General features: G+C 39.2%; 1 protein-coding gene across 5 annotated transcripts in view; it reads left to right on the top strand.

Moving 5' to 3' along the window:
- Nucleotides 1-16,897, top strand: part of GRIA1 (glutamate ionotropic receptor AMPA type subunit 1) — a 185,833-nt gene that overhangs the window by 111,411 nt on the left and 57,525 nt on the right. For 3 of the 5 annotated variants that reach the window (XR_012691416.1, XM_075210106.1, XM_075210105.1), the window contains exons 3-6: nucleotides 2,583-2,822; nucleotides 7,933-8,120; nucleotides 12,753-12,806; nucleotides 14,231-14,392. Coding sequence is in view for 4 of the 5 variants with exons in the window: in XM_075210106.1 (XP_075066207.1) it covers nucleotides 2,583-2,822; nucleotides 7,933-8,120; nucleotides 12,753-12,806; nucleotides 14,231-14,392 (644 nt within the window). In the remaining variant the exon portion in view is untranslated. The remainder of the gene's footprint in view (nucleotides 1-2,582; nucleotides 2,823-7,932; nucleotides 8,121-12,752; nucleotides 12,807-14,230; nucleotides 14,393-16,897) is intronic. The other 2 variants (XM_075210108.1, XM_075210107.1) reach the window with 1 other exon arrangement.

Raw genomic sequence — 16,897 nt, forward strand, 5'->3', positions numbered from 1 at the left:
TATAGGAGGATTGCAACAGTACATGTACAAACACAAACATTTAATAAGTAGGTTTTGCATGGGAAGCTTTCACCGAGAGAAGCCCAGAGAACCTGTTTGCCAGCAGAAGCTACCGACGGTGATAGCACAATGGTACCCATGATGTATAGGGACAAGTCCTATCTCTGGTGAAATCACCAGTTTTGCCGGAGACAGGGCTGTTCCTTAAATAGTAGATAGACCCCTGAGACACACTTTTGTAAATCTGTATTATTTTTATAGTTTGTTGTATAACATTTTATGTCTCTCTAATATAAAAGAGATATATACACAGACATATATAATCCAGTAAACCATTTGCCGAATACAATTTTTTTTGTAAAACCTAGAAAATTGTCAAACAGTTTCTTGCTTAAGATTCTATTGGATCGCTTAACCGAAACACAGGTGAAACAAAATGGAAAAGTGCTAAAAAATAAAATGAAATAAAATAAATGAAATGTATGAGTCAGAAAAAATATGTACATAAATTTTAATAAAAAAATAAATAAAGAACAAATATAATTCATATCCAGTACAGTATGTCTTCAGCTGTTGCATGCAGTCAGCACTGTCATTATAATGTTGATGACAAATGAGAACCATTAAGCCCTGGTCAGTAGGGACAAAAACATTACTTTAGAAGTGCTGGTGTATGAGTCATTTATATATATTTTATACCCATTTCAGAAGTCAGAGATAGATGGCTGCACAATAAAAAGCTAAAATATGGATTAATTGCTTTTTAGATCTGGTTGAATTTGTTTTATTGTACATACAACGGAGAGTATTTCCTATTTCTGTGATTTAAAAATATAAAAAAATAAAAATATTACATATATCTATGAATATTTGAAATGGTCTCAAAATTGAAAAAGAAAGCCTGCTAAAAATAATCAAAGGACACTATAACATTGATACTATAAAAAAAAGATATAAAAACATAAACTAATAAAATGCAAACTATTATTTTTTTAGTGCACTTTTGAAAATGAAACAAACATCTGATTGGTTCCCATGGGCAGTTTTCATGAATGCCTCCCAACAGCAAATACATTTGTACCATCTAGAACCTTGATAATCTAGCACAGCAATGTCATTATCTTGCAATGGTAATAATGTATAGATCATTCATTTACTATTATTTTGTAGAGATTCTGCAAAATTGACTTTTAGCACCTTCCCACACATGGCATGATTTTGGTTGCTCTTTCTATATGAATTGACTAAGAAAAAATGAAAAACATAAAACATAAACCTTAGTGAATATTATTTAATCTCCTTTTTTGTATATTTACACACAATGGGCCTGAGTCTTTAAGGAGAGCAAAGCATAAAAAATGAGTAACTTTGCACCTGGGCAAAAGCATGCTGCATTAGAGGGGGAGGTAGATTTAAAATGTGGGGGCAGATTTAAAGTTGGAATAGGACATGTCCTAGGTCAGTTTTAAATTTCAGTGTAAAATTAAAGCTACCAAGTATTTGTGTGCTAGATGAAAAAACAGCCAGTATTTATTATATGTGCAAAATAATAAACTAATATGCACCACTTGCATTGTAACATGGTTTGTCCCGGAGAACATTCACTCCTTTTTTTTTTCTTATTTTCCTTAATGACTGAGACCTAATGAGAAAATTTGTGGCTCTTTTTTTTAAAAAAAAAACTTTAATCAAACTATACATTCATTATACATTAGTATGTTCTGTATAATGCCTATATTACCTTACTATATAGGAATGGTAACACATTTGTGTTGTTCTGCTGTATTTTAATTTTATGGGTAAAAATTTGGGTCAGGGCATGATCTACCTTACATTCTGTAACCGTCACCATCGTTATTTGTAAAGCTCCGCAGAACTGGACAGTCGCTATTACAAATCACACAAAACATACATGAGAACAGAAGACTATATATAGGGATGACATCGGAGGTGCAGATGTAAGACACAGAGTAGAGAGCAACATTAAAAAATAAGTTGGTGAATTGGCAAGTCACAATGGTTCCCCTTCAAAATAGATATATTTTGTGTAAACTATATTGTGTGTAAACTTTATGCGCTAAATGCAAAACAGCTGAAGGAACACAGATTTACATAACCTTTCTATCATAATAGCCTTTGTTGCTTCATGCGTAACATATCATTGTGCAGAAAACAACCAAAGATAAAATAATATTCATTCATTTACTTGCTTGATGGTCTGTGCCAAAGTGTAATAACTATTTAGACACAATAGCCTGCAACATAATACACACCGGAATGCACAACACTGTATGTATGTGCAAAATCTAAAATGTTAACATTAGTCATAGTTGTACCTCCTAGGCTAATAAATAATGACTCATTCTTTTTTTTAATTTCCATTAAAAGAGATTAGTACCATAGTTAATTGCTAGGGAAAGGTCAGCATTGAGAAAATTAATGATAACTTTTCCTATTAAACCCTGAATCATTATGTCTATCGTGTGTATTGGTAGATAATGTGTACATTTTGTGAGTTTATAATTTTAAAGCCTGTAATATGGTGATCTGACCTCATTCTAATTTCCTGTCTCTTCTACCAGTTTGTTCACAGTTTGCCAAGGGAGTGTATGCCATATTCGGGTTCTACGACCGGAAGACAGTCAACATGCTGACTTCATTTTGTGGTGCCCTCCACGTCTGCTTCATTACCCCCAGCTTCCCCGTAGCCACGTCGAACCAGTTTGTTCTACAGCTGAGGCCGGAACTTCAAGATGCTCTAATTAGTGTTATTGAGTATTACAAGTGGAAAAAGTTTGTGTACATCTACGATGCGGACCGGGGTAAGACGGATCAGACTACTGTATGTTGTAGGTTGCTTGAAGTAAAGCCCAGGTCAATACATGAGATTATTTTTTTGTACATGATATTATGTACTATAGTACTTATCCTGCTGTGTTTTAAAGCAATGTCTCGATTTTTACATTATTATTTAAGTTCCAGTTGAATATACTTCTCCCACTCTACTGCCCCTTATATCTCCAATCTCCTCGCCATTCACACTCCCGCCCGTTCTCTGCGATCGGCCAATGACCGTCGCCTCTCCTCCACTCTGATCCCCTCATCCCATTCCAGAATCCACGACTTCTCTCGAGCTGCCACCCTGCACTGGAATGACCTCCCACGCTCCATCCGATTGTGCCCTAATTGTGCTCCTTCGAACGGCACTTAAAACTCATTTCTTCCTCAAGGCCTACCAGCCTTACACTTATCCTTCTCTTCATCCTCGATCTTATTACCTCTCTCTTCCCATCCCCTTTACTTGATCCCCTCTACTGACTCCCCTTGTACCTAATGTCTATTTGCCCTCCCTTGAGGACATAAGCTCTTACAAGCAGGGCCCTCCTCCCTCCTGTCTCTATACTTACTCTTCTGCTCCAACTTCACTTTAATTGTTATGCCTGGAGCTTCTGGAGTTATGGTATTACTCGTTTATTGTTCTGACTGTTTTCCCTGTATGGTCTATTGTTTGTATTGTGCTTATTGTACGGCGCTTTGGAAACTTTGTGGTGCCATATAAATAAAGACTAATAATAATAATAATAATAATAATAAAATAAACCCATAGGTCATTGGGAATACTTTATATATAGACTAAACTATTGGCCCTCCATTCCATCTACTGTCCTCGTGGCCGGAAGAATTAATCTCAGGGCTTGATGAGGCCACTTCTTTGGCATGGGGGGTGATCGCGTCCTTTTCAGCTTTAAAACATGTAGTCTAGGAGGAGTGTTACTGCACAGATGAATAGAATAGGAGCCGCATCCGTTTCCAACATTATCATCACTGCCAGGCCTTCAAGGGAAGTTTGGGTACTCTGTACCCATCTCACCCCTCTTACAGTGCCCCTGACCATCATATATTCCTATGGTGACCTTAGGTCTCTTTTATCTGTCATATTAAATCTTCAGATGGCTCTTTGTCCAATCCGTTTTCTGATAATTGCCCTCTTTAATCAGATACATGGGCAGGTGGAGCTTCTTTATCTTACTTCATTCAGGGACAGTGCACAAGTCAGAGTTTGAGTTATTTGCTTGCGGTCTGCTTGTTAATTAAATCTTCTGTTCTACAAGGGCATCACATTTGCCAGTAATGTCATTGCGGTTTGAAGGGAGTTAACAGATAGAGCACTCTTACCGGTACAGAGGTGTCACCTGCGCCAGCAGCTTTGCTTTAGCGGTCAAATATGTCTTGGAGTTTATCAAAATGACGTCACATTCTCCCATTGAAGCATAGATGAACGTGGAATTATTGGTTAATGCTAGCTAAGAATACAGGCAACCAGACCTCCCACAATGTTCACCCTCAAGCGCGTTTGTTGCATTAATGTTCTTCTAGTTATGCTAGCAGGTCTCTTGGCAAGTCAGATGCGAAAAAACCTATGACAAACCTCTGAGCTCCTATATTTTTATCCCAAGGTTACCCTTTCACTGATTATGGTAGAACGAGACTGCATGGTGTGCGAGCAGCCCCTCTCAATGGAACTCTTTATTGAATCTTAAGGGTAAATTTATCAAACTGCAAGTTTGAAAAAGTGGAGATGTTGCCTATAGCAACTAATCAGATTCTAGCTGTTATTTTGTAGAATGTGCTAAATACATGATACGTAGAATCTGATTGGTTGCTATAGGCAACATCTGCACTTTTTCAAACCTGGAGCTTAATAAATTCAAAAACCTAAACACATGAGGTAAACTATTGCTAGTGTAGTCAGGGTCCAGCCTACTCTACATTTGTTTGTGTTTTTTGTGGACTGGTGACCAGGGCCAGATTAGCATCAGTGCTTATGGAGCCACAAGTCTAAGCCCCTTTAGAAATAGATCCATAAAGGAACCAGCGCGTCCTTCATTTTTTATTTTTTTGCATGGTTGTCAGCCCCTGTCTACCTTTTCTGAAACTGATTGATTTGCCAATTCTAGACATGCAATGCAGTTATGTCTCAATGTAGACGTGATTCTGCAGTACAAAGCCTCTTTGCTTCTCCCAGGATGCTCTGCAGAGATGGTTTGGTCTGAACCTGTCAGTGATAAAGGGTGGGACATGCAGGGAAGATGTAGCAGGAGAAGAAGTGTGTGTGTTTCTGTGTGTTGAGGGGAAAGTTAAAAACGTAGAGCTGAAGTGGAAGGGGGTTAAAAACAGGGCTGATATAGGAGGTTTTTCAGACAAAGCTATTACAGTGAAGTTGGAGCAGAAGAATAGGTATAGTAACAGGAGGGAAGAAGGCCCTGCTCGTGAGAGCTTACATCCTAAAGGGAGGGCAAACAGACAGTGGAAGGGATGTAGTGCAAGAGGAGCGAGTAAATGGGCAGGGAAGAGATAGGTGATGAGAATGAACATGGAGAGGGTTGGTGGAGGGTTAGGTGGAGGGTTAGGTGGAGAGGGTTGGTGGAGGGTTAAGTGGATACACGGTACTCAAAACAAATGATCACAAAATTTTGGGGCCTAATAAAGCCTGCTGGCAAGCTTGGCAATAAAACCCCCACTGGGACACCTGAATTGCAAAAGAAAATACTGACCTCCCTTTAGGTGGCTACACTGACATGCTGTGCTTTGCTGTTTAAGATTTTTGCCCTATGATAATACATAATTGGTAATTTTCTAAGGGCTATGAGATATATTGCTTGTTATAGAGAATGGAGTAAATGCTCCGTTACACTTTATTTTTAAACAAAGTGACAGGAAAGTCAAGGGAATAACAATACCAATTTAGCTTCATATGTCGACATCACCATTTTTGGCTTGTGTTTGTCTTTTCATATATTTTATGTTCACATTCATGTTTGCTAAACATGTTATTTAATTGAATATTTCAAGTGTGCTCAGAATTTAATGAATCATCCAGTCATACTCTTCATGGGGTGAAAGACATTGAATTATGTTTCTGCATATGGAACACTTGAACTTTTGCTTAGCTGAGGGAAACGTGATCGCCAAACGGAGATACATCGAGCCATTATCTAGGGTGACATCTGTGCAAAGGTTCTATCATTACTGCCATTTAGGATATAGGTCTTGTTTGTACACTTCTGTTTTCCCTTGTACACTTAGAATAGCTTCCATTGTTCCCACAATGATCACATTTTTTGTTTGCTAGCATACATAGGCTGTACTATGCCACGGGGAGGAATAGGGCAGACTAAACATTTTTTTTTTTTTTATTCCCACTCATGATATACAAAGGTCGCAGTGAACGTGTATGTTAGACGAGGACACAGTCTGTGTTACATACAGCAGAAAAGCATGTAGGTCACACGGGAGATTTTAATGCGCATGATCAAAGAAATAACTAATCAGGTGTAGGAGACTTTTTAAGAGAGGTTTTAAACTCATGGGTCTTTTATAAATGGCATATTAGACTTACACTATAGCTTGAGCTGATGATGGCTTGAGACCTTGTAACTACAGCTTAATAAACGTAATTCTTCTGAATTATTTTCAGTCTAACTTACAATTTATCATTTGGGAACATTAACAGTAATTCCTGCACCCCAGCTGTTAATTTGCAGCTGACTTGCAGCATTGCGCTTGTCTCTGTTGCTATGACCTGCTGACGCAGGCAGGGTATTTTAGATATTGATGTTTCCTTTGTAAGACATAGTGACATAAGTAATTCTGCACAGAAAACGTTATGTATACTGTCATCTCTGAACATACAGACGGGTAGATTATATGTAGATTGCTTTCCCTTTCTAAGCTGTTTACTTTGAATGATACCACTCTCAGACACAGGTAAGCACTTTTTATTCCTTATGGAGAGCTGTACAAAACATTCATTCAACAATACATTGTCTCATTTAGAATTAACAGCAAGCCAATAAAAACGGAGCAAACTTGCACCTTGTCCAAACCATTTTGCTCCGTGGGCGGTGTGGACACATTTAAAATGTGCAGACAAGTTTAGAGTTAGGAGTAGCTGTGCCCCAGCTCAACTCTGAATTGCAGTGTAAAAATACAGCTGTCCAGTGTTTTCCATGCATGCAAAACAAAAAAATGAAAAAAAACCAAAACATTTGCACCCTGTGCATCGTATCATGGCTTGTTAAGGAACAAATTTGTTCTTTGCTTTCCCAAACCAAAGGCCATGATGCCTCTGTAAGGTATAATCATCGTTGGGATTCACATATTGCACAAAGAGGTTTAAACAAAAGTCCACTAGTAAGTAGTTTCTGAAGGACCACTTTTATATGATTCTTTCAACAGGGTGGAAAGATACCATAAGATGTACATAAGGTGTATCATACAGTACAGTATGTCATTAGAGTAGATTGAGTTCCTGTTGACTACACACTAAGAAGACACATTTATAATCTTGTGTTTTTACATTTTAATGGCTCTTCTTCAATAAATATCAGTTTTCTAACTCTAGAGAGTAAGAATAGATACTGAAAATTACAACAAACTTACAGAATTACATCATTTGTACTGGACAGTTTTGAAAAATAGGGACATTCCAGGGAACAAACATTTTCAGGGACGCAAGTTTAAATCCTGAGACTTTCTCTGGCAATAAGGGTTGGCAACTATGGGGGCAGCCATTTTGTGGGCAGAAACAATATTCATGAGACAATTCACAAGGCACTGGAGTTGCTGCTCAATAATGGCTCAGCTCACAAAATGGCTGCCTCCATCATGTGTAGGTGATTGATACACTGTAAAATCTCTTAAACCCTGACAGGAATACTGATGACACAATACAACAGAAGAAAGCATCCTCCCAATCTAGTGAGTAAAATCATCCTCCAACTCCCACAGTCTGTGCCCACCATCCTGCCAGTATCAGCGGTAGACCGGTTTATAATATTTCGCAATTTACCCAATAATAAAGACCTGACCTATGATGATTTAACCAATCCTCCAGATCCATGCAACTGATGAATTGCTCTCTGTTATCAGGTTTGTCCGTCCTCCAGAAAGTGCTGGACACAGCGGCTGAGAAGAACTGGCAGGTAACCGCCGTGAACATCTTGACCACCACCGAGGAAGGCTACCGCCTGCTCTTTCAGGATCTGGACAAGAGCAAAGATCGTCAGGTTGTGATAGACTGTGAGTCGGAACGACTGAATGCCATCCTCACCCAGGTAGTGTTAAATTACCCACAAATCCAATCCGTCTACCTCTTACTTGCAGACAAAATAAACAGCCCTGTATAGATGGCGTGTGGGTTACACTCTCAGGTGCTCAGGACTAGGCCATGCTGGAGTCTAGATCTGGACCCACCACCTAGATTTCTACCGCATGGTTTTACAGAGCAAGACTGCTGTGTCAGCGGAGGAGCGGTGGTTTGTACTGACAGAGGGGAGGAATTAGCGCAGAGCTTCTGCAATAGATTCTTCAGGTTCTGTATTCGGGTTATTAAAATATATAAGGATAGATGATAGAGGAATAACGACTTCCACCCACAAAGGAACGAGAACATGCAAATGACCAGTGTTTTTCACCTTGTGCTTGATTCAGTTATATACAGAGATATAATACATGACAATCCACTTTATCATAGGGACTCATAGATGTCTGTTATGTTCTTATTAAATCTCAACTCTTTGAGATATGAACTTTAGCTTTTGCTTGGAAAGATTTGGAGAGCTCTTGTGGCTCCTGCTCTAGGGGGTAGCACTGCACAGGACCGTAAGAGAGGGGAATGGAAACAAAACTACATGACTTCTGCACAACAGCCAACCCTGCCTATGAGTGTTGGTACTTGGTTCACTCTTTTGAAGGGGGGATGTGGGCGTGGTTTTTTAAATTATTTTTAAATATACATTTAAATGACAATCATCGAGTTGATGTTGATGACTTGCGTCTCTAGTGCACAGTCACAGCTTTAAATATATCTTTTTGTGGATACATTCTAACACACTGTCTATTTTTGATTCGTGCAACTCAAAATAACCAGGTAAGTGCACTAATTTTGCAGCACGCATTTTTCTTGGATGTGTCCAACTCTAAATGATCCCCTTAATCCCAGAAAAAAACACTCCAAGTGAAATCAGCCTTTAGGAAAAAGATCATGCTATAGATCAAGTATTCCGTTACAATAGGAGGAAAGGGGGGGGGGTCATTACAGGGCTCATTTACTTTATGGATCACGTGTATTGATTGTCCTATACCAAACAAAGCAGTGTTGCTGTCGTACACAGTTCATTATACCACTATATAATGTCATTTGATATATAGTGACTGTGAAATTATACACTGCTCCGCAGAGTCAATAGGGGTCCATTGGTTATATTTCTCCTGAGACCCGAAAAAATCTAGAGGTTCAACTGTTATACGTTATACAAATAATAATGTTCCAATTATTTTAAAGCAGAAAATAGAATCTTCTTCTAACATGAGATTTTCTCAGACCTCAGCGATGAATCCAATTAAAGTTAAAATGTAGTTTTAATCGGAGTTTATTAAGATATGATAAATAGACATTAATGTTTACCAAGAAATACCAGTCACCAATGGCTGCAATATTATCAGCAGTTGATAATGCTTCAAACTTACCTTATGTGGCAAGTGTACTCCATACCTCTTCATCATCATCATTTATTTATATAGCGCCAACGTATTCCGTAGCGCTTTACAACTGGGGACAATGGGAGTTTAACACATGAGGTTAAGTCTACATTTTGCATTTCGGCCCAGCCAGACTGCAAAGGTAAAAGTGACTCATAAGCTAAATGATCCTGTTACACAACAATGTTGGTCAAGGGGTAGTTGTCTTGTGTGAAATTGTGTAACGGGTGGTAATAGGGTAATGTAGTGAGGTTAAAAGGGCGGTTGAGGAATATTATAAGCTTGTCTGAAGAGGTGGGTTTTCAGAGAACGCTTGAAAGTTTGTACACCAGAGGAGAGTCTTATTGTGCGAGGGAAAGAACTCCATAGTGGGTGCCGCCCAAAAAAAGTCCTGTAACCTGGAATGGGTGGATGAGAGACGCAGATCTTGTGCAGAACGGAGTTGCCGAGTTGGAAGATATTTTGAGACAAGAGAGGAGATGTATGTTGATGCAGCTTTGTTGATGGCCTTGTAGGTTAGTAAAAGTATTTAAAAGTATTTTATATTGGATTCGGTAGAAAACAGGCAACCAGTGTAAAGACATACAGAGTAATTAAACAGAGGAATAATGATTTGTAAGGAAAATCAATCTTGCCGCGGCGTGCAAAATAGATTACCTCTTAGATTGTAAGCTCATATGGGCAGGACCATTTGTACCTTCTGTTTCATGTCATTGTATGTAACTATTTGTATCATAATCCTCTCAATGTACAGCGCTACGTAATATGTTGGTGCTTTATAAATAAAGGATAATAATATCTTTAGTATGGTGATCCTCCAATACAGTGATTCCCCTGAGTGATCCACTCTCATTTTACTGCGTGCCTGATTGAAATCGGCAACAGAGTGACTTCCCAATAACTTTTACCACCACCCTTGGTTTGCATTGGTTGACAAATGCAATTAAGCAGTTATACATTTAGGGCCTTGTTCATTACGGAACGTAATTGCTGATAAGTGCCGCATTTTGCGTAAAAATTGGTCTGCGCACTGGACTATACGCCAGTGAACACAATGATATCCAATTAATCTTAGAATGCAAAGGACACTTCCGGCAGCCTACGATTTCATGGGCGAAACGGGGGAGGGGGGTGTATGCACGTAGTCAATATACAGTAAGGGCCAATGTCGAGCACTCGCAGCAGCATCTAATTCAAGCTTTGGGTATCTCTAAGGTACGTGATTTCCAGCCGTATCACTTGCACCAGCTACGGGGCAGGTGTAAGTGCCGAGTGACAGTGATGACGGCCACCTACGCATGCTAGAACATGTGTTTGCCATCTAGAGGAATTGTAAAAATGCATTTTATGTACAGTAGATATTAATAACATCCTGATAAATGTATTTAATGAGGATAGAAAATTGAATAAACTTTTTTTTTTAACGTTCCTTCATTAATGACTATATTATTAACAGGTGACGATAATTACTTTTTTTCTGTGCATTTTGCTGGGGCTTTATATCCACATATGTATTTTACATATCCAGCAATGTGTTGTGTCTGTCTCAATATGGCAAGTGCCGTATATACAGAGCATACTTACATCTGTATTCAACAAGAGACATTTCTTTAGATTCCACTTGTAGTTAAATAAGGATGTCCGTAGGCCGAATTAAGTGCATTTTTAAAAAAAATTGCACAATACGTTCATTTTGCGTGCCTTAGTGAATCCAGGTGTAGTATTTGTTTTTAAAAAGAGCTCTTCCTGGGGATACCTTATTACAGAAACTGCCAAGCTGCCAAGCTAGCAGGTCAGTGAGGAAGTCACTTGGTTACAGACACAGCTGATTGGATATCTTCAACAGCCATCTAATCCGCTGCATTTAACATACTGGAGTTAGTAGTGATAGAATCCAAAATGTTCTCAAGTGTTGCAGCTAAAGAATGGATCATTGCAGAAGCACTGGAGGGGATGTCAGTAATTATCGAATATGGGGGTGAACCATATAGTGTTTCTATGTCTCCGCTAGTAGAGGTTAGGAAGTCCCTTTAAAAAGTTACCCATGAGCAAAGTTTCTACTTAATTCTAGAAAAATAAGGATTCAGAGTTTGCCTTGGCAAAAATCAGTACTTTGCTGGGGAAACTGGGACACATATATTAAAAAACACCCGCTGCCAGCATTTGCACATGCAAAGTTAAGTCAATTTGGGGCTTCAATGTATATGTGCCACTTCCCCGCACTAAGGTGCCTTGGTGCGCCTATTGCAATCCCTTGTATTTATCGGCGTGGATTGGCTGGCAGTGGATGTCCGGTGCCTCTTGCCACTCTTGTGGGGTTAGAGGGTTCCGCCGGCCCTGTCAGCAGATATTTAAATGCAAGATAAACAAATGTTACAGGCTATAACAAACACGTTTGGTAATTCAAGGTGACTCCTGGGTGACCAGGCTTTCCACTAGTATTTGAAGGCTAGGTACATGGCTGGTACAGGCACATCACAAATCTGCAGAGGTTTCTATCGATCATCCAGTAATGCTTTCTATTTTAACGTGCCCCATGATCAGGGGTGGGCTGGGAGCAAGACTTTACTCAGCAGCCTATAAGGAACATTTTAAAGAAAAAAAAAATGCAGGTGGCCCAGTGACCCAGCACAAGGTAGACTACTATGGGACCAACCCGGGGGGTAGTTGCCCCCCAAGCCCAGCCTGCCTCTGCCCGTGATAAAAAAAAGTCTGTTCACGTGTTTAAGTGGAACAAAAATTAGTCACTCTGGTGCGGAACAGGGCCTGCCGAAAGATTCCATACCTTGGTTGACAGAAGCAGATCTCTGGCAGCTCTCTCCAGCGGAGAGGAGGTCACATGATACTGAAGAGAACACATGATGCGTTAGTCAGCTCTTCTAGGAAAAGAATAAGGTCAAGTTTAGTATTATTCGCTGCCTTATGACCTATTGACCTTCACCCTCTGCTCTTATTGGGTGAGGCTCAGAGGGGCAAGAGAAAAGAATAAGGGATGGGGCTGACGGGACGTAATGCAGAGTAAAGCATTGACAGGGCATAAAACATTAAAGAGCATTGGGCCTCAGGTAAATGGTCTATTGCCCGTCACTGTGTTAGAGTGTGCAGCTTCCTCGCCATCATTGGAGTTAGGTAATGATCTAGAACGCCCACACCATTGTTCAGAAGGTGTACAATTTGATGGTAATTAACCACAGTTCTCTTTCTTGCAGATCATCAAACTAGAAAAAAACATTGTCGGATATCACTATATTCTTGCAAACCTGGTAAGTATAGGACTTTAGATGAATTTGCAGGGGCGAGATGCACTGCTGGAGTCTGTTCATTGCTAGGTCATTGTGCAAATGGAACCATTGTTGTTTGGCATGTGGTGAGTGCATTACCTAGTGTGCGTTGCCAGAGGAACCAGCGAACAATGCCGTGCTGCAGTGTTCTACGTATGTTAGCAGCTGCTAAATAATTGCAGCCTTTGTTAAAGAGAATAAAATAACAAATATTTTCAATTTGCACAGATCTTATGCTCTACAATAGGATTTGGAAATTCATGTACTTGGTTGGGAATGCTGTAACCGAAGTAATTAGTAGATTATCTTCAGTATTTTATTCTATAAAAATAAGATAAGCTTAGGGCTATACAGCATACAAGTTATCAGGCAACTATTAGCACAGCAAGATAAAGAATTTAGCATTACTATGTATCCATTCTTACAGTATAGCATAACAGTGGCAGGGTTCTGCTTTTAAAGCTCTTGATTGCTGTATTTGCAATGCTTAAAGTCATCAAATCAGTCATCTAGTCTATATAGTTTAACAATCAAAGCAATAGGAGGAGTGACGGTATGACGTACCACTATATACCACCCCACTTCCACCATTATGAATATATAATAAAACAATTGTTTAAGTAACCTTGCCTATTTGTGAGGAGATAATGATACAATAGTACTGCACATTTATCATTGTCAATCTATGTAACCAATGTGAGTCAAGCCTCCATTTGTTTATTGGGTTACCCCATTTGAAGGGCTAACATTCATTGGTTAATGCAAGCAACACTTATTTAAATTATTCCTTTTTTCTGAGGTCATCTAATCTCTATATAAAGTTGACATTCATTTGTTGTTTAGATATTCAAGCTATTGTTTAGCTTTTAGTGTGTGTTCGACTAGGGGTAGGGTTTTTGTTACCAATCTTCATCTGCTGTACTTCAGTGTGTACCTAGTTTTGAAATTGGTGGTAATAGACAAGCCTGTAGCCAATCAGATTATCAAAATGATCACAGCAGCAACAGATTGTCTCATGAGCAGTATAATAGTGTAATTGTGTACAGGGTTGCATGTGACAGAGGCAGAAGGTCACACACTGAGGGCTAGATTTACTAAGCTGCGGGTTTGAAAAAGTGGAGATGTTGCCTATAGCAACCAATCAGATTCTAGCTTTCATTTATTTAGTACTTTCTACAAAATGACAGCTAGAATCTGATTGGTTGCTATAGGCAACATCCCCACTTTTCAAACCTGCAGCTTAGTAAATCAAGCCCCCGAGAGTTAAATAGTGGTAAGAGCATGATCCCCCTAGAATATAGAGAGCAGCGATACCAGGCTCCTGTCACGTTCATACACTAAGATTGTGCTGTTAAATACACCGCCATGTGAAACAAAGTTCATACATTCTACTTGTTGCCTTTCAGGGTTTTATGGACATTGAATTGCAAAAGTTTAAAGAAGCAGGAGCCAATGTGACAGGATTTCAGCTGGTCAACTACACAGACACCAGAGTGTCCCAGATCTTGCAGCAGTGGAAAACCTATGATGGCCGAGAACAGCCTCGTGTGGACTGGAAGAAACCAAAGGTAAGCCGCTACTATTACTGACCATGTTACCAAGTGAATCTCCCCCACTTTAACCGTACTCACCACCTAAACACGGTGAAGGAAGTCATTTTGTCGGCTGATGGCAGACTATCAACTCACCCAGAACTAGTTACATTACAGTGAATTCACAGGGTGCTTTGTCATGAATAGCTGCCTCTACAATATTTAGCACTTTATTCCTTTCCCAGTCACTTTACTACTGCTCTGTGCATCATTTGCTTGCAGGAGGAAGCTCCATGTGAGACAAATCACCCGTGCTTCCTCCTGCACATATTTTTGTTAACAGAGTAGTGGTTGGTATCAGTAGGTGCAGTAGTGTGTTTCTATTAACTGTATCATATGACATTAATATAAATATAGTGGAGTTCAGCACAGCACACTTCCCTTCGGTAATTCTACTGAAGGATACAGAAGTCAGAAATGGCTGATATCAGAGAATAATACGGTAGTTAACACCGTAACGGCACAGTAAATATAAATACAAGTATTAGCCATTTCTGAAAACTGTTATACAGGAAGCCCTGTAGAAAGGTGTTTGTTGCCCATAGCAACAAATACGATATTTGCTTAATTTTCTAAGCTGTAATAAAAATTACAGATTGGTTGCTATGTTAAACATCTCCTTTTCAGTACAGTTAAATGTAAAACCTGTTTTGATAAATGTCTCTATTTGTGAAGTATCTGTTATGGTATGGGAACTTACATCTATGTCATTTGCAGTTCTTTATATAACTCTATCTCTATTTTAGATATAGGGGTCTATTTATCAAGGGAAATTTAGGACTTCTCCCAATTTATCAAAGCCCAAGGCCGGTAAGGACTATGGCTCTGGTTATTTCTGGTGGTAGCGTGCGCCAGGGACCTTTGGCAAAGCTTCCCCATGCCACTGTCCTCCTATCGGTATGGCTATCTCAGGATGGTGATAGCCCGGAGTCAGCAAAGGAAAGAATGCTTTATGAATAAAATAAAGTATTTTATTTTGCAGTAGGGGTACATTATTCCTCATAATATGCAAGTTTGAATTTGAAACAAAGAAAGATTCTTGTATAGTAACATAGTAACATAGTTGATGAGGTTGAAAAAAGACACCAGTCCATCAAGTTCAACCTATTTTGGATCTCCTGCGATCCTGCACTTATATTTGAAATTGATCCAGAGTAAGCAACCGCCAATCTGTTTCAATTGTGAAAATCCCCCCAGACCCAATATTGTAGCCCTTTTTTTACCCTATATCCAATACTATCCTTCATTTTAATTAACGGTAATATCCCTGGATACACTTTTCCGCTAAAAATTTGTCTAACCCTTTCTTAAACATATCTATTGAATCTGCCATCACAACCTTCTCTGGCAGTGAATTCCACATTTTGACTGCCCTTACTGTAAAGAACCCCTTCCTTTGCTAGTTGTGAAATTTCCTCTCCTCTAACCTTAGGGGGTGACCGCATGTCCTGTGTATAGTCCTTGGGGTAAAAAGTTCCCATGAAAGTTCTCTGAATTGACCCTTAATGTATTTGTACATAGTAATCATATCTCCTCTTAGACGTCTCTTTTCTAAAGTAAACATGCTTAAACTGGCTAACCTTTCCTCATAACTTAATGACTCCATACCCTTTATCAATTTTGTCGCCCTTCTCTGAACCCTTTCTAGTTCCAAATTATCTTTTTTATAGAGTGATGCCCAGAACTGTACTGCATATTCAAGATGAGGTCTTACCAACGATTTATATAGTGGCAAAATTACATTGTCTTCCCTTGCATCTATGCTCCTTTTTATGCATGCCAAAACTTTATTTGCCCTTGCAGCTGCTGCTTGACATTGAGCACTATTGCTAAGTCTACTGTCTACGAGCACTCCCAAATCCTTTTCCATTATAGATTATCCTAAATTAATTCCATTTAATTTAATTAATAGTATGAGATGATTCTTATATCGAGATGTACTTTCCCTTCACGGACAGTTGTACATAACCAAATGCTTTCAAAAAAGAGTCATGTGATGCAAGTGATATCATCCAGAGGGGAGGTCACATGACAAGAGCGGGAGGGGGCGTTCTGATGCCATCACGCCACCATGGCCCACCTTTCTGTTTTGAAATGCCAAAATTCATGGCATTGCATAGTAACCGTTATAGTAACCGTTACCATACATACCGTTACGGTAGTCAAGTATGCACTACTCTCCAAATGTAAGTGGTGTCACTACTCACAAAACATTAGGATATGTTTTACAGCATATTTACAAATATTCTTGTTACTTGTGTAAAGTACTAAAATAACATGTAGTAAAGTAACATAATATTTTTAATGTTTCTGTGCAACCCCCACAATTTCAGAGAACTGAAGTGATCCACTATTTGGACACCATTGAGATAGATGGAAATGAAAGCGTATAATCATCTACAGCGCGGTCTGCCCTCTCTTCCGGTTGTCATAACAACAGACATTTGAAAGATTGTTATTATCATTGACAACACGTGGGAG

Source organism: Mixophyes fleayi, chromosome 4 (assembly GCF_038048845.1).
Source record: "Mixophyes fleayi isolate aMixFle1 chromosome 4, aMixFle1.hap1, whole genome shotgun sequence".
Classification (NCBI taxonomy): Eukaryota; Metazoa; Chordata; class Amphibia; order Anura; family Limnodynastidae; genus Mixophyes; species Mixophyes fleayi.